Source organism: Panthera uncia, chromosome B4, assembly GCF_023721935.1.
Source record: "Panthera uncia isolate 11264 chromosome B4, Puncia_PCG_1.0, whole genome shotgun sequence".
Lineage (NCBI taxonomy): Eukaryota > Metazoa > Chordata > Mammalia > Carnivora > Felidae > Panthera > Panthera uncia.
This window is the reverse complement of record NC_064809.1, coordinates 6,372,927-6,390,380: the sequence shown is the minus strand read 5'-3', so window position 1 is coordinate 6,390,380 and position 17,454 is coordinate 6,372,927. Positions and strand designations below refer to the sequence as shown.

The following is a 17,454-nucleotide window of genomic DNA, read 5'->3' as shown; positions in this document are numbered from 1 at the left end:
ATTTTTATGCATTCAGTTGATCTGAAGTATTTTCAGCACATGGCTAATCGACCACTTTTAGGTAATTAAAATGACCATTTTCTACTTAATACGTGACGTCTCTGGAGGTCGGTTCTTTAAGTGTCTATAAAAGAGCTGATGTTGAAGGGGGGGGGGCCACGGATGAGATATGGGAGACGAAGGTAGTATTGCTTTGGGTGCACATTTGAAAGAATTGGGAGCTCTCCAGAACCGTGGACGGTGAGTGCAAGGATGATGGGGTTTCTTTGATTTAGAGAGGACGTTGCAGTGTCAGTACTCTGCTCGAGGCGGTCAGATCGATAGTTATAAGCATTACCTGTATAGTAGAGGTTGCTGTCCGTGGTGATGTCTTAGCGTCACGGCCCTGCATTCACGCGTCTGTCCCCGCCCCACACCAGGTCCTTCTACTTGCGTTCCAGATGCTTGTCCTCGGGGACGAGGAGGGTCTTCACCCGTCCTCGTGATGCTTTAGCTCCCTGACAGGGGTTACAGCTTTGCAATGCCTTCCTTGGCTTCTCTTACCCCCTCGTTATTAATCCTGTCCTCTGGTTTAGAAGAGATGTGGGAAGCTCCATGTTCCTGAATACATGACTTTTAGCCTTTGCGCTAACATTCCTTTGATGCCATAAAAGGTATGGCCACCAGCAGGCTTCACTTCTGCAAAGTTATGTGGCCCTTTTTGTTGCCTCCACTACAGAAATTTTTGAAGAGAGCTCTGGAAGGGGACACTGAAACCCGGTTTTGACCTGGGGAGCGCTGTTGCACGTGAAAAACAGGCAGGGGGACTCTCTCGGCTGGTGTTCGTTGTGCTTTGAGCGCAGGGAGGGAATGACGTCCTGGGGGAGTTGGTGCCCGCTGCTTTCGGTTCTGATCTGTCATAAAAACAAACACACAAGGACAGAAACACGAAGACGACCTAGAGTCTTCAGGTCTGCGGAAACTATGAAAATCTTAAGAACAGGGAGCTTGGGTATTACCGACATCTCCTAATCTTTATTTTTTGCTGCCCTCTGAAAGGAAACCTAGAGAAAATTAAATTTTTCCACACTCAGTCCTGGAGAACGTACTGTGTGAGTGTCAGTCTGTGAAGTCTTCGCCGGGTATAGCTTCGGGCAGTAGCTTCCTGGCGTTCAGGACTCCCATCCTGTCACCGCGAGCTTCACATCCCCCATCAGCAAGCACCGAACACGCAGGGCTGCGCGCCCGTGGTCCCCGATTTCCGCAGACGAGCGCCCTCAGGAACAGCCGGCGGACTCTTGAAGTCTGAGCCTCGTGTAGGATTTCAGCGGAGGGAGTTAAACGTAAGACGCTCTGACGGTTCAGGGACGGACGTGAGCTCTCCTTTTCCCCTCTTGACAAATGCATGCACTTTGGAACCGTGCAGTGACACTCCCTGATCTGTCTGATCTTCTCTTGGCTTCTTGGCTGCGGTGAGCGACCTAGGCCTGCCTCTGCTGGTTTCCTTTCCGCCACTGGCTCTAAGTGTCACGCACCCTTCAGAGTTGGCACAGGGCATGTCCCTGACCGGGCCAGGCTTGCGGGGTCCTCACTCTGACACCCGCTATGGCCAGTGTCCTGAGTCGGGTCACCTGGGTCGTTGGGGGTGACAGCAGGAAGGGGCAGACCTTTCACGCTCAGTGCACGGACTCTCACATAACGCCATTTCCTGGCCTGGTCGTTTGCCTGACCTGGTGCTTCTGACTCTAAGTCAGAACGCTCTGGTGCACGTTTTCTAGCACGTGAACCTCCAGTCGCCTGCCCGGCGGAGGCGTCTACCTGACTGTGTGGAATCGACAAGGGGATTCGAGGCCTGACTGATTCCTAGACTTGGAACCAGGCGCCTCTCCTCAGTCCCAGCCTCTCAAAGGCTCCTAGGCTGTCCTCTCCTCATCTGCATGCGGCCCAGAGGCTGAATTGGCTTGCTTCTTGCCTTCCTTGCCTTCTTACTTTGCTCACTTTCAAATCTGATGAATGAATGAATGAATGAATGAATGAATGGGATAACATACTAAGCAAGGGTAATGGAGTTTCCCACTTGAGCCCCTCATGGCAAAATTGATTCCATGCGGCATAGGGGTGAGGGCTCAGACCAGGGGGGAGTGAAGAAGTATTTAATGGACGGTTTAGGTTGTTCCTATACCAGAGTCCTGGAAAAGTCACTCTATCTTGAATCAAGTCACATTACTGGAACCGAGAATGTGCTGACATCCCCAGGATGGCCCCCATCCCAGAGCAGATTTTTACATTTGGGATGGGACAGACCCCTTTGAGATTCTCCTGAAAGCTGTTGCCACTCTGGAAGATACACTTGCACACATACACGATTTTGGGTGCCATTTCAGACGATCCATGGACCCTCTCAGAACAGCTCTCGGATGGACCTCCTTGGAATTCATGGATCCCAGATGAGAATTCCCGCAGGAGACCGTCTCAGGAGCTGCGAATAGATGTTGGTTCTGTGTTGTCCCCCGCGTGGCTTCTAGACACAGGTGGCTGCTTTGTTTTCAGTGAAAGCAAGTTATAATTTCAGCTCCTCAGGAGCACTACCTGCAGTCAAGTGCTCAGTGGTCACGGGAGGCTGGCGGCTGCTGATTTGGACAGCACGGATCTAGAAGTCTGCGTCCTTGCAGGAGACTCTCTGGGACAGCACGGTTCTAGATGCTCCACTCCAGTAAAAAGTGAGCCTCTCGGGCCTGTCAAGGCCCAGAATGCAGATTTTCTAGAAGTGGGGGGCAGTAAAGCGCAATCCACCCTGTTAAGTAGCTCAGTGGCAGGCTAAACGCGTCACTTATTACCAAGGGGAAATAAGGTTTCCGGACTCGGGAGCTTAGACACTGGAGGGACAGTCTGTGCGCCCTGATGTCAGTCAAGAAACAGAGTCAGTGTTTTCTTTTTTTCTTTTATTTTTTTTTAATTTTTAAAGTGTTTATATATTCTTAGAAAGAGAGAGAGAGAGAGAGAGAGAGAGAGAGAGAGAGAAAGTACAAGTGGGGGAGGGGCAGAGAGAGAGAGAGGGAGACACAGAATCCGAAGCAGGCTCCAGGCTCTGAGCTGTCAGCACAGAGCCCAATGCGGGGCTTGAACCCACGAACCGTGAGATCATGACCTGAGTCAAAGTCGGAGGCTTAACCGACTGAGCCACCCAGGCGCCCCTGAGAGTCAGTGTTTCAAGCAAGACGGGATTGTGCCTGGAAACAAGGTACCTCTACGATCACTGAGAGAGCTGCAGACAGGAGCTGCAGTCAGGAGGCCACTGGGGGACTCTTCATTTCAAGAGCACTTTGGAGTCCCAAGGGCAGGAAGCCTCAATCGCTGGCCCGCCACTGGCTTCAGCTGCAAAGCGTGTGAGGACACAGTGGCACCCCTGCAGTGTCTCCAGGGACCGGTGAAATTCATGAGCAGAAACAGAAGTGTGGAGCCGGCTGCTGCAGCCTTCGTGGCCTTTGCTTGCTCGCAGGAGGACCGTCCCGGCCTCACGCTGCCCTCCGCACCTCCCATGAGTAGATAACCATCGGTGGAGCGTGCTCTGTCCTCAGGATCATCGTGCAGGGGAGCCTGGGAGTTTGTTTCCCAGCTCTGTATCCCCTGAAGACAGGAAGGCGGGAATTGGTGCGCAGGTCCGGTTAGCGGTAACCGGCATTCCCTTTCTCTACCTCATCACCAAAGAAAACCTGGCTGTGTGGCAAATAGAACATGCAAGATCTTAGATCACCTAATGAAATGGTGGAAGCGTATTCTTTTCGTGGAGGTAGCTGGTCAACAGTTCATCGCTTTTAAGCAAAGTAGCGCCGTGTCCGACTTCTGCTCAGGTCACGATCTCGCGGTTCGTGAGTTCGAGCCCCACGTCAGGCTCTGTGCTGACAGTTCGGAGCCTAGAGCCTGCTTTGGATTCTCTGTCTCCCTCTCTCTCTCTCTCTGCCCCTCCCCTGCTTGTGCTCTCTCAACCCAAAATAAATAAATAAACACCTAAAAAGATAAAATAAGAAAGCAGCACTACAAGACATGTCTAGTTCACTCTGCTCGCATTTGGGCCAGCACCCCAGCATCTGTGGGGAGACCGGGTGCATTTCCCCCCCTCCTGTGGCGGGTATCATGCCCTTTCCTGTTACTAGTAATCACCTTTCCTGCCTCCAGTTGTCCTCACGCTCAGTTTTATCTCTTTTCTTGATCAGAAGGTTGAGATATGCTCTCTGTCTCCTGCTTTGATTGGTTGTGTTTTTTGTTTCTTTGTTTGTTTACAGAAGTTCCCTGCAGTCACTTAGGATTCTCCACCTCTAGGTTGTTTCTGTCCCTTTTCCTGTTTGCAGTATTTGACCTACGTTGACCCTTCCTTCCCCTGCATCTTTTCCAGAACCCCAGGCCAGGCAGGTTTCTCTTCCCCACAGACTCCTCCTTAGATGAGCATTCTAGGCGTTGCCTTGTTCATCTACCTTCATGCGTAAAGGTCAGAGCTCATCATAGTCTTTCCCCCTGGTGCCCTGTTTACCCGCCTGCACAGCGTCCCCCGTGTGGATGCTCGTGTTCCCCAGTCGGGCGTCACTGTCGTCCCCCCTCCCGTTGGCTCTTCTCCTCGAGTTTCCCCTCTAACCCACGTTAGAAACTAGAAGACCATCCAAGCCAGCAGGCGTAGGGTAACTCACATCTGTGTGCCCACCCCCGTGCCCAAGGAGTCCCCTCGGTGCCCCGTGTCCCCGTGAGTCTCCATCTTCGCGGCTCACTGCCACTCTTTGGTCCGGATCTTCGTCCCCCACTCCTGCCGTCGTTCCCTGGGCCCTGCTGCCTTCGTGGGGCCCTGAGACTTGGCTTTGCACCGTAACAGCCATCGCCTTCCTCCTGATACCCTGTGCGTCTGCACGCCTCCCCACGGCACACCCGCCTCCTAGATGTGTGACCTTGGGTGCTTCCTGAGTTTAAAACCCCCTTTCTTATTGGTGCAGCTGCATAAAATGTGTAGAATGGGGGTTTGTACCTTGTAGGATGGTTGTGGAGATTGGCGGAGTGAAGTGCTCCTCGTCGTGTTTGCACCTGACGGTGACGGCTCAGGAAGAGGGGCGGCCGGTGAGCGGGAAGACAGGCGGCCCCTTCTCACTTCGGCCCCGCCTCCCTGCACAGAGCCTGAGGTCCATCAGAACAGAGAACTCCCGTGTCTGTGCACACCTTAACGCTGTCGCTGGCGCTCTGTGACACAGGGCCGTACTGTCTCTGCCTGTCACAGAGCACAGTGTCCGCACAAGAGTTCGTGTGCACTTGGCTCGCTAAATGCTCGCTGCGTATGTAAGGAGGAATCAGTAAAACCCGTGTTTCCGAACGAGAAAGTGATCTAAGATACAGCGGTCCCTTAACAACTTCTATCTTGCCGACTGAATTTTGAGCCAGTGGGATAAAACCAACATTCAAGAGCTCTTTGGTCAGTGTTTCCCTATGCTCGGTTCAGTTCCAGTAAATTCCCTCCATCTCCCAATCTACGGGAGGAGTCTGTTAAAGTGCAGATCCCTGGGGCGCCCGGGTGGCTCAGTCCATGATTTCGGCTCAGGTCATGATCTCACAGTTTGTGGGTTCGAGCCCCGCATCGGGCTCTGTGCTGACAGCCTGCTTGGGATTCTCCCTCCCTCTCTGTCTCTCTCTCTCTCTTTCTCTCTCTCTCTATCTCTCTGCCCCTCCCCAGCTCGCTCTGTGTGTCTCTCTTTAAGAAATAAATAAAATAAACATTAAAAAGAAGTTTAAAATGCAGATTCCCGGGGCCACCACAGACCTAGTGCATCTGAATCCGAAGCAGGGTCCGGGAATCTGCATTTTATTTATTTATTTATTTATTTTTTCAACGTTTTTTATTTATTGTTGGGACAGAGAGAGACAGAGCATGAACGGGGGAGGGGCAGAGAGAGAGGGAGACACAGAATCGGAAACAGGCTCCGAGCCATCAGCCCAGAGCCTGACGCGGGGCTCGAACTCACGGACCGCGAGATCGTGACCTGGCTGAAGTCGGACGCTTAACCGACTGCGCCACCCAGGCGCCCCGGGAATCTGCATTTTAAAATCCCCTTCCCCAGGGGCGCCTGGGTGGCTCAGTTGGTTAAGCGTCTGACTTCAGCTCAGGTCGCGATCTCACGGTTTGTGGGTTCAAGCCCCACGTGGGGCTCTCTGCCATCAGCACAGAGCCCACTTCTGTTCCCCTGTCTCCCTCTTTCTCTCTCCTCCTTGCGCTCTCTCACTTTCTCTTTCTCTCAAACGTAAATACATTTAAAAAAGTAAATAAAGGCACCCTCCCCAGATGGTTGTTCTGGGTGCTAGGGTTTGTGAAGGACGCTGAGATCTAACGGGCAAGGTGTGGCGTGGTCTAAAGGAGCTCCCGTCGAGGCCACCTCTCATATATAGGAGAGCAGGTGCAGGAAAGTGCCCCTTAAGCCTTTCTGTAATTTGTGGAAGAGTCAGGTGGTTAATAAGCATTTCGCCGAGGCTTGCAAAAACCAAACAAGGGAAAATGCAAATGTGAAAGTAATTATATTTCAAGCCAGCGTGGGTGGTTTTAAAATCTTGAAAAGGAGGGTCGGCCTGCTTGAGACAATTTTGGGAGAAGCTGTGTCGGCAGATCAGGGGTTCGGAGCAGGGTTTCCCGAAAGTTAAAGAGGCCAGTCGGACATTGGGTACGGTCTGCGGGCACAGGCTTTGCATCCTCCCCGGTCTGTTCTGTCCCTAAAGCTGATGCTCGATGAGACAGGGCCTTGGTGGCCGGCGACAGAACTGCCTGTTTCAGGCAAAGTCTTGGGCGAAATGTGTAGCTGGGGGAAGGCTTTTGGCGGGCGGCTGGCGGATCGCCTCTCCAGGGGCTTTGCTTACAGGACCCACACCTAACTTGGGCTTTTGAGCTGCCGTGAGCATGGACGGGACTGCTGTCGGGCCGCCTTCCTGTTTCAGAGGCCCCAGCCCGTCGTCGTCTGCCCGTGGGGAGGGGGCAGGCCTCCTTCCCCTTCTGTGGGGGGCGGCAGGGGCCACCTCATCGTGGGGACCGTGCAGGAGGGATATGGGGGCCCAAAGAGGAATGGGACAGGCGCTAAACCGACCAAACTAAACCAAACCCAAACCCAGAAACAAACACGGGACAAAGGAAGAAAAGCACCCACCCGAAATGCTTTCTCCTAAGGCCCCCAGCGTTCGATTGTTTACGGTCAGATTCTCCTCTCTGGCCTTTTCCTGTGCCTCGGTTTACCCATCTGGAAAACGGGGACGGACCCAGTCCCCGTCGCTTCGGGTTGTTGGTGAAGATCGCACACCTGCCAAGTGTCGGGCCTGCGGGCAGTGCGGCGAGCATTTGCGGACCCGTGAGTGTCCCTCTCCACACACACACACACACACACACACACACACCCCGGATCCCCTTTCTGTCGCTTTCCTCCAGGTGGCCTGCTTCCCGTCCCGTCCCGGTCTTGCCATCCACAGCATTGCCCGTCCCTCGTTCCTTAGGAATTTGGCTCCACAGCTGGCGGGGGGCCGTGGCAGTCTGGCTTCGTAGAGGGGCCCCCTCAGACCAGAGGAGGCTGGCGGCCGGCACACGGGGTTTCCGGCCCCCGGTCTTGCCGGCTCCCACATCGCCAAGCAGCTTTCTTCCCTCTGACGCCCCGTCTTTCCATCGCACGCGTGAGCCTGTCACGATTTGCTGCGGCCTCTCTTCCTGAGGGTTCTGAGCAAGGTTGACTTCCTTCCTTAAACACCTCGTGCCTTTCTTCCCTTCCTGCCTTTGAACTGAGGTGTGGGGCTCCTTCTTCCTGAAGCCCGTCCGGTAGGAAGGACAGTGGGACTTCGTGGAAGGGGCGGCCATCCACGGATCCGACGTCACGGTCGCGGGGTGTAGCGGATCGTGGAAGTCTTCGCAGGCTCCAAAGTGACTCTGAGAAGTTTATCCGCCTCAACGTTTGCTTTGTGAGCGTGGAACGTCTTTCCCCGCTTAGCAGCGAGATGACTCATCGCGGTCTGGTTCTATTTTCTGTGAAGGCCACTTGTCCTTCGTGACTCTGGCCTCTGTGGCAGTACTCTTCAGGCACGTGACTCCTTTCTTCTCAGAGCGTTCTGTGTTGCGTTGTTATTGTGGTGAAAGTGAGGTTGCGATTGTGAATTAGGCGATTCATTCGCAAGGGCCAAAATGCGTAAAAGTTTCTGTCCCCCTCCTGCCCCATTCCTCAGTGTCTAAGCTCCTTTCCCAGCAAAACAGCCACTGTTAGCGTTTTGTACTTCCTTCCAGGTCTGTCGTATGCACGTATAAATATATGTTATTTCCCCCTTTTAAACAGATGATAACCTACTATACACACACGTTGTGTTCTGCCCTCTGCTTTTCTTTTATTCAACAAAACACGGACACGTCTCTACGTGTAAGTGTATGAAGTGGTTTCTCGATCTTTTCTTACAAATGGCAGAATATCCCATCATACGATATACCATAATTTATTTAGGCAGATAGAGATCGAGGCTTCCCGATGGTTTTTCAGATGTAAGTTCTGGGGAAGAATGAATAAGCGGACTCCATATCGACTGATGCAGCTGCAGTGAGGTCCGGGGTTGAACCTGACCTTGTGTTGTTCACAAGAGGCTTTCCTAGGAAATGGTCAGACTACTGAAGTGAGCCACTAAGCTTTTGCATTGGCAGGTTTGGAGACTCCAGAGTAAGGAGAATCGCCTAATGTTTTTAATGGATTGCTTTTTATAAAAGCTCGTGGGTCCCTGCTCTTGAAAAATAGTACGTTATTTTTTAAAAAGATTATTCCGAGTCCAGCCAGATATATCTAGATACTGCATAAGATTGATAAAGAGAAATAAGGAATTGGTGTCCATCGTTCAGAGGAGGGTTGGAAAAGTTTCAGGGTCAGGGAAACGTCTCTGGGTGATAAATAATCCACTTTTCCACCAGTTCATATTTAATAGATGCCTTAGTGGGTTAGATTTCAAAGTACGAGGAAGACAGGGCTGTAACTTCCTGGAAGGCATAGTAGCTGACACATTGTAGCTTAGAAATATTTGTTTTGAATGGAGAGCATGATCAAAGAATTCTAAGGTGTGGTAAAGACAGCCATATCAATATATTAATGTAAACACTGTTACAGAAGTGTATATATTAAAGCATTAATACCAAGAGACGTTTGAACCAGCAGAATATTGGAAGATGAAGGTCACAGTTCAGGAAGGAATAGGCTATAAAATTCACCTTCTGCTTCTTTTGGAAGCACTCCTTTGACCTCGAAAATCAGGTTTGCATCTAAACGTTAAGTCCAGAAATACAAATGTCTATCATAGATGAATTCATCCCCTTAGCACAGTTGTTGAGTAGCTCAGAAACCCGTGCTGTTTTAGGGAATCTGAGCGTGAGAACGTGCCCTGTAGTTAATGAGGGAACAGCTCAGTGACCCTCTTCGTTCGACCCTCCTGAGACTCGTGTGCCCTTCGGGACAGGGACGGTAACTTCCACATTGGAAGCTCCCTGGCAAGTTTCTTTACTTCTCTGTCTTGCATGTGGTCGTGTTTATTTGAGGGTCTCTTTGGCAAGTAGGGTAAGTAGGGTTGAGTCATCCTACGAGGCGGAAATGATTTCCATTCACTCGACTGTGTCGAGAAATAATCTCTGTCAACCTGTTTGCCTTCCTTTAACTCATATATCCTTCACGTTATGGGAGAATTAGGCAAAAGGGCATTTGGGATCGGTAATCGTAGTACTGCTTTTTTTGAGAAGGGGTCGAACGTCGAACGTGACTAATGGCGATGATCGTGTGTGTGTGTGTGTTTGTGTGTGTGTGTGTGTGTGTGTGTGTGTGTGTGAGAATGTGCTGTCGGAGTGTTCACTGGGTTAGCGCTGAATCAGGACCCCACGTGTATCAAATAACATGCTCCTTCACTGCAGTATCAACTTTATGATGAGAAGTAAGGGGTAGGAGCCAGTGCAGCGAATGTCAGAGTTACAATGGGTGGGACCGTCCTACGTCTGCTGGAATCACGCTTCATGAAGCTAAGTTTTGGGGGGGATCCGACTTAAATTTCATCAGATGTGGTGTGGCGACGCGGATGTGTGAGGGGGTTCTACTGTGTGGTTTTCGCCTTGATTCTCAGTGAAGACACCAGAGCAAAGCAAGGGTAGGTGCTCAGAGCCGGTGAGCCCGTGTCTATTAAGAGTTCTTCGCTTTTGATTCTTAGTTCACAAGTGTCTTCCTCCAGTGTTTTCTTTTTCTTTCCCAAAGAATTGCTGAGTCTGTGTAGAAGTTTCCTCTTCTCACTAGCTTGCTGGGTTCCATACTGACCCCTATAGCCAGAGCTCCGTGAAACCTTGGCTCATGTTACATGCAGATGTGTTCCGTCTTTCCGAGTCTCGTAGCTGTGGTGCTGATTTGTCACGAGGCATTCGTAGGACCGTGAAACGGGGTGACAGGCCGACCCCACTGGAAAACACACTCCGGCATAAACGGTTTTGTGCAACGTGGCGGCAGTCCGCGGTCCCCCAAGGAGCTCGAAACAAGCAACCCCAGTCAAACTGATCAGTGAATGAGTTCGCTAGAGAAGTTGTATCGTCTGTCTTCACTGCTCAAAACCCGGCTTGCTGTGCCTCACTACTTCCTTTTAACCGTGATGCGAGCTTCCCTTGGCCGAAGGTTGACCTTGGCTGAGCAGGAAGTGTGTCTGCTGGCTTAAACGTGTGCTGTGGCCCCGACCACGAGCTCAGGTGCATTCCCTTAGGTTTCAAGGTGCTTTCAGGCTCCAGTGCCCGTTGTTCCCAGACTCCTCTCTCCGCCCTTCCCTCTGCCATGGGCCGTAGGAAGAGTCTTAGACTTTTGGAGTCTCCACTTGACTTGAGCCCCTTCTACTCTGTTCCAGGCATCGGCATCTGTCGTTAAGACTGTTCCAAGTTTTCTGTTCCATGTTCCGGGAAATGTTTTCCTCATCTCAGGGATGCTTGCATTTTCCTTTCTTCTTCTGGCTCTTTTTGGTAAAATCTGTACCTGTTGTCTTGACTTGTCCAATGCAGGCCTACAGACTCCTGCTCCGGAGTTTATTGTTGATGTAGAATCCATGGACATCTTCCCGGTGGGCTGGTGCGAGGCGAATTCGTACCCTTTGACCACACCGCACAAAACAGTCTGTAAGTATCGTCCAGCGTGGACGGCATCTGCAGCTTGGGGGAGTCAATAGACCATTTTTTTGTGTGTCTCTTTTGTTTATTTTATTTTCTTTAAAAGTTTTTTTAATGTTTATTTCTTTATTTTTTAATTTTATTTTTTTATTTTTTATTTTTATTTATTTATTTATTATTATTTTTTTTTTTTTTTGAAATTTACATCCCAGTTAGTTAGCATCTAGTGCAACAAGGATTTCAGGAGTAGATTCCTTAGTGCCCCTGACCCACGTCACCCATCCCCCCTCCAGCAACCCTCAGTTTGTTCTCCATATTTATGAGACTCTTCAGTTTTTATTTTTCAGACAGAGTGTGAGTGGGGACGGGGCAGAGAGAGAGGGAGACACAGAATCCGAAGGAGGCTCCAGGCTCTGAGCTGTCAGCACAGAGCCCGACACGGGGCTCGAACTCACAAACCGTGAGATCATGACCTGAGCTGAAGTCGGTCGCTCAACCGACTGAGCTAGCCAGGTCTCCCTGTGTTTTGTTTTGTTTTGTTTTGTTTTGTTTTGTTTTGTTTTGTTTTAGAGAGAGAGTACACGAGCAGGGGAGAGTGGCAGAGGAGGAGAGAGAGAGAGAGAGAGAATCTTAAGCTCTAGTGCTAGGCTCTATCCCATGACCCTGGGATCATGACCTGGGCTGAGATCAAGAGTTGGGCACTGAACCGACTGAGCCACCCAGGCATCCCCTTTTTAAAATTTTATATTTATTTATTTATTTATTTATTTATTTATTTATTTATTTTTATCAATAGACAGTTTTGTAAATAGTGTAGCTAAGTTGTAAAAAACACAGAGCTGCTGTTAGATGTTCTGTGGAGTGCCGATATTTTTGCCTCATGTATGCTTTCAATGTCTTTGTGAGATGAATATTTGTAAGCATCTCACAGGTTGACAAACGAAGTCAGAATGCTAAGGCGGTTGAAGGTCACAGAGTGGCAGAGATAAAATTCAAAATAAATACGATAATATATGTATGTTGTATAAAATAATATATAACATATATAGAATAAATAGAATATGAAAGAAATCTTGACTCCCAGTTTGGTATACAATTCGTTATTTTGATTAGAGAACATTTAAGCTAAATACTGTGTTTTTGTATCATCATGTCTGAGAAAGAACTAGTTTTTCTCATGAGATTTACCCTGAAAGAATCATAATTGACCGTAATAATTTACTGGCATAACATACAAACAGCTACTCTTAGCACTAACCAACCAGTGAGATTTCAACTGTGGTTTGAAGTGTATAATGTCCTTCTGATCACAAAAATGCCCAATTAAAACAATATTAATAGTTAACCCAGAACTAACTCTGTGTTCTTAAATATAACAGTTCTGTCTCTTGAATATATATAGCAGTGTGTGTTTTAACATATGCTGCTGTAGATCATTATCCTGAAATGGGACCTTTAAAATTCTTCAAAACTAATAAATCATGGCATTTTTATTCCACCCTAATGTTTATCAAGAGTATTATTTAAAATGGTGAGCCCTTAAAGATAAGGGGTTTTAATTTTTGCGAAATAGATATTGCTAGTATTTCCTTTATTAATTTATATGCTAGCTTTACTTTCTAACGTCCTACGACATGGTTCCCGTATGTAGATGCTCAGAGTATTGCTAGAAAGGAAGCTTCCATCCTGTATCAGTTCTGTTCTCTGATGTCAGATTTTGAAGGGCACTTGAGTCCTAGTCGATATTCATTAACAGTGGGACAGTGGGGGCGCCTGGGTGGCTCGGTCCATTGAGCATCTGACTTTGCAGTTTGTGAGTTCGAACCCCACATGGGGCTCTGTGCTGGCAGCTCAGAGCCTGGACCTGCTTCAGATTCTGTGTCTCCTCTCTCTGCCCCTACCCCGCTCGTGCTCCCCGCCCCCACTCACTCAAAAAAAGTGGGATGGTACATTACCTGTGTGCCACAAAGTAAGTAGCCCAGATTACACACAGGTGGATTTTAAGGGATTATTCTTCCCCATACACAGTATTGCTCGATGAATCATCCAACGAGAGTAGTATCTTGGCCCTCACTTTAAGCTATTCCTAAAATTTTGAGCATAGAATAACTTTTTCATTATCAAAGGCATTCTCATTTTTTCTTCTCACTTAAAGTGCCACAGACTCTTGACTCCACTGGCCAGAGAGCCAGGCATGACCGGATTCAGTCACGCATTTGTTCTGAAGAGACAAGCTATAAATCTAAATCCTCTAAACTCTGGTAGCTTTAGAAATTCTGTTCAGGGGTGCCTGAGTGGCTCAGGTGGTGAAGCGTCTGACTCTTGATTTTTGGCTCAGATCATGATCTCGAGGTTCATGGGATCAAGCCCTGCGTTGGGCTCTGCGTTGACAGCTCAGAGCCTGCTTGGGATTCTGGCTCTCTCTCTCACTCTCAAAAAATACACTTAAAACTTTTTTCTTGAAATTACACATATGCTGGAAGATGTGGGATCGTCTATACCAGCATTAACTGATGCCGTGGTCTTAGGTCTATCTTTGGTAAGGTGCTCCGAATACGTTATATAAACTGTAAATCTTCTTGTCGGAAAAATAGTTATTGGCTGGGTTATGTCGATATTCGTCAGACATATTTACGGGGTACTAATCCTCCTTCCAGTAATAATACTTTAGTGCAAAAACATGCCTCTAATCCTAATTTGGGAGTATGCCGTATGGTAATATTATTTGACTTCCCACGCTTTCTGTGGGGAAAAAAAAAAAAAACAATCCTTCTGGATAATCTTGCTCGCAGCAATTTGTCCTACTAGGTGGATTAGGTGAGTATGATATGTGTGCTCTTTCTTTCTTATTAAAAGCACATTTTAGAATAACGTAGCTAGTGTAGTGGTAAGATTAAATGCACTAAATTCTGTTTAGACTTCATTTCTGATGAGTCACAGACTAATGCTAGAAGAAACTGAGGTAAAATTGTGGCATGAATAGAATAACTTTTCAGTGTTTAAACCGTTACTTTAAAACTGACACAGTTTTTACTTGAAGGCATTTTTTAAAAAAAGCTGTTGCCCAACTAGTGAGCAAAGCTGATTGTCCTTTTGCCCTGTCTTGCCTGTTTTCCAGCACAAAAAAAGAGAAAGATCGCAGTCGTGCAACCGGAAAAACAGTAAGTTTTTGTTTCTGTTTTCCCCCCGAACTGTGCGATCAACTATACAGCGTTGTCTTTATGGAGGGCAGGAGGCGTCGCTGTTTTCCTTAGGGACTTAGCTAGCACTTGGCGCCCTAAAGATGACAGCAATGTACGATGCCCCCACGGTCACGCACAGCTGCCCCTGCCCCGCATGCAGCACTCGGGCGTCCCTGGTCGCGGCCGGCCTGCCAGGCGGCCCTCGGCCTGATGCCAGCTCTGCCGGGTCCCAGCAGGGTGCCCTCGAGGAAGCCGCGTTTCTTCTCTGCCTTTGCCAGCTGGCTCCGTTTTCTTCATAAAAATACACTGAGGGAAAGGAATTTAAGACCAGCATTTTTGCATCTCCCCAGGCTCACGTCGAAATAAAATGAAATGTAATAATAGCTGTATTGTCACTTGAATGCAAGTAACAGTTTGGGGGGCATTTTTCGTACCTTCGTTTCGAAACGCAGTGTATCGGGTTAATGCGACTCCAGGTGTGTCTGGAGGAGGCTGAAACAGAGAGGAAGTAATAATCAACCGTCCCACCACGGAACCCAAATCTGAATTCGTTAACTCCCCGGTTTGCAGTCCGTGGACCCGTGGTCACCGGGGCAGCTCGATAAAACACACACGCTGCCGGACCCCCATGTCCAAACTTTCCGGCTGAGCGGGTCTTCGGTGGGGCCTGACCGTCTGTACGTCTCACAAGTTCCCAGGTGATGCCGGTCTGCTGGTTCCGGGGACCCCCCCTTTGAGAACCGGTGCTGTAGCTGCCCCAACTGAGGTCTCGTCGTGGTTTACTTTGAGCTCATGTCACTCTTCGACGGCGTGGTTTCTTCCGCACAGCCAGCGTGGATACCCTGTGGGACCCGACACGCCTCTTTCTCCCCCCGGCTACATTTTTTAGAAAATATTTATTCAGCAAGCGGTTCCTGAACCATACCACAAAGCTCTGTCGTAGGCTAGGCCTACCTGACATTTCAAGACCCATCCGTTCACAGGCTTTCTGTGAAGATCCTTTTCGTGTAGCCGTGACCCACACCGGCCCAGATGCCAGAGATCAAAGGCCACCAGACAGCGGTAGTTCCCGGTTAGGCATTGAAGACAAGTCTGATTCGCGTTCAAGTCTCTGCAAGCTAATACTTCTTCGGGTCTAAGAACATAATTAAGGATGTTATTGTAATTCTGTAGCAAGAGGCGAAGCCTGGAACGACCTAGAAGGACATCACTGACTAGTGAGGTCCACTCGAGGGGGAGATGTTCCACTGGCTTCTTAGGGTTATGGGAAGAACTGGGGAGCGACTTGTGTGAAATGATCTTCCCCGTGGGTATTGGTGTTGCCGCTACATGCATGGGTCCTAGGGTTTCTGGAACAGCCCCTTTCAGTTGTGAAAGGACTTTGGAATGGACTAGTGTCTTCCGAAGGGTGCGACCCATGATCATTTCGTTTTCTTGATCTGCAGATTGCCATCCACAGTGCCTGTTGAGAAAATACCTCATGACCTTTGTTTATTCTCTCCCTTGGACACCACAGGTAAGTGAGCCCCTTTGCGGCTGTCTGACCCTTCCCAGTCTGTGAGGGGGACATTCACGTATTCTCAGGTCAATACAAGAATGCCTCAACTCTGGGTTCTTTTTCCTTGTCTCCATTGCTACTTATTCACATACAGCTACTTTAAAACATTTTTCTTTTATTTTCTGATTTTTCTTTAATGTTTATTTTTGAGAGAGACACACGGAGCGTGAGTGGGGGAGGGGCAGAGAGAGACAGGGAGACACAGAATCCGAAGCAGGTTCCAGGCTCCAAGCCGTCAGCACGGAGCCCGACGCAGGGCTCAAACTCACAAACTGTGAGATCGTGATCTGAGCCGAAGTTGGGTGCATAACTGACTGAGCCTCCCAGGCGCACCTTTAAAAAACAATTTCTAAACCAAATACTCTGTGCCTCTTCTGTTTCTTGGTCAGTAGCTCTAGATAATTCTTTCGGTCTGCAGGAGAAGAGTCCAAGTGCTACTTGGAAATGAGGAGCCAGTTAAGGTTGTATGCTGTGAGTGGTCACGTGGAGAGAAAAAGCGTTGAAAATATCCTCAGCACGCACTCCTTCTTTTGACATTTTATGCCATCCCACCTGCATTTTCTACTAGCGGTTAATACTTAAGTCCCCATGGGCTCTTGAGTTGTTCCTTAAAACCCTCTGTGTTTGAAACCTGAGCACGAATAGTACGTGTCTTTTAATGTGTAAAGTCCTACATCTTCTAAATAACCTTTGCAAACACACATGGGAGTTCCCCTTTGACAAACAAAGCTGATTATAGACATGTTTGTACATTGAATAATATATCTGATTAAGAATCCTGTTTTGTAGCCAGAACGAAACCCACTCTGAGTTCTTCCAGGATTAAAAGCTATACGCCGTGAAGGAACCCTATCTGTCCAGGGTGTAGTGAGGAGAGCATTTTTATGAGTAGACTCACTAAAACTTTTTTTCTCGAGGTCTGGGTAGGGTAATCCTACCAAGAAACTTCCACGTGTGTGCAGCTGTGGGCATAATTTTTTTTGGTCTAATTTTGTTGTATAGAATTCAAACTTCAGAATGGTTTTAAAATGTCAGCTCTTCCTTCAGCATCTGTAATTGTTATTTTACTCCTTTTGTCTTTTACTCACAAAAATAACACTTCGTGCTCTTTCCCTGTTGGTTCTTAGTTGAAGTCCTGTTAAGACAGACCTTCCTGGACCATTCAGTTACCATCCCAAACTCAGAACCGTTGTTAGGCAGAAATACCACTGTTAGCGTGGTTTAGCTTGGAACGGCGTGGGGGAGGGCGCGTCTTGGCTGACAGCGAACCCCCTTTCTGTGTTTCCAGACATCAGGAGGCTGTAGGGTAATACCTTACTGTGTAGTTATTCCACTTTTCCCCGTGGCCCTTGGAGACACAACTAGACCAACAACTTGGCTAAATCAAAAGCATAATGAAGGAAACGCAGATTTAATCCTCTGGGAGGTACATTTCACATCCATCCGAGCGGCAGAATGAGGCAGCCATATCTAGTGTGGGCTTGGACGTGGGACTGAGGCAGCCATATCTAGTGTGGGCTTGGACGTGGGACTGAGGCAGCCATACCTAGTGTGGGCTTGGACGTGGGACTGAGGCAGCCATACCT

The 17,454-nt window shown here is 48.8% G+C and overlaps 1 protein-coding gene across 5 annotated transcripts in view; it reads left to right on the top strand.

Annotated features, from left to right (window-relative positions):
* SFMBT2 (Scm like with four mbt domains 2) overlaps positions 1-17,454 on the top strand; it is a 227,747-nt gene that overhangs the window by 168,638 nt on the left and 41,655 nt on the right. For all 5 annotated transcript variants that reach the window (XM_049626785.1, XM_049626784.1, XM_049626783.1 and 2 more), the window contains 3 exons: positions 11,024-11,137; positions 14,247-14,289; positions 15,756-15,826. In XM_049626785.1, coding sequence (XP_049482742.1) covers positions 11,024-11,137; positions 14,247-14,289; positions 15,756-15,826 — 228 coding nt within the window. The remainder of the gene's footprint in view (positions 1-11,023; positions 11,138-14,246; positions 14,290-15,755; positions 15,827-17,454) is intronic.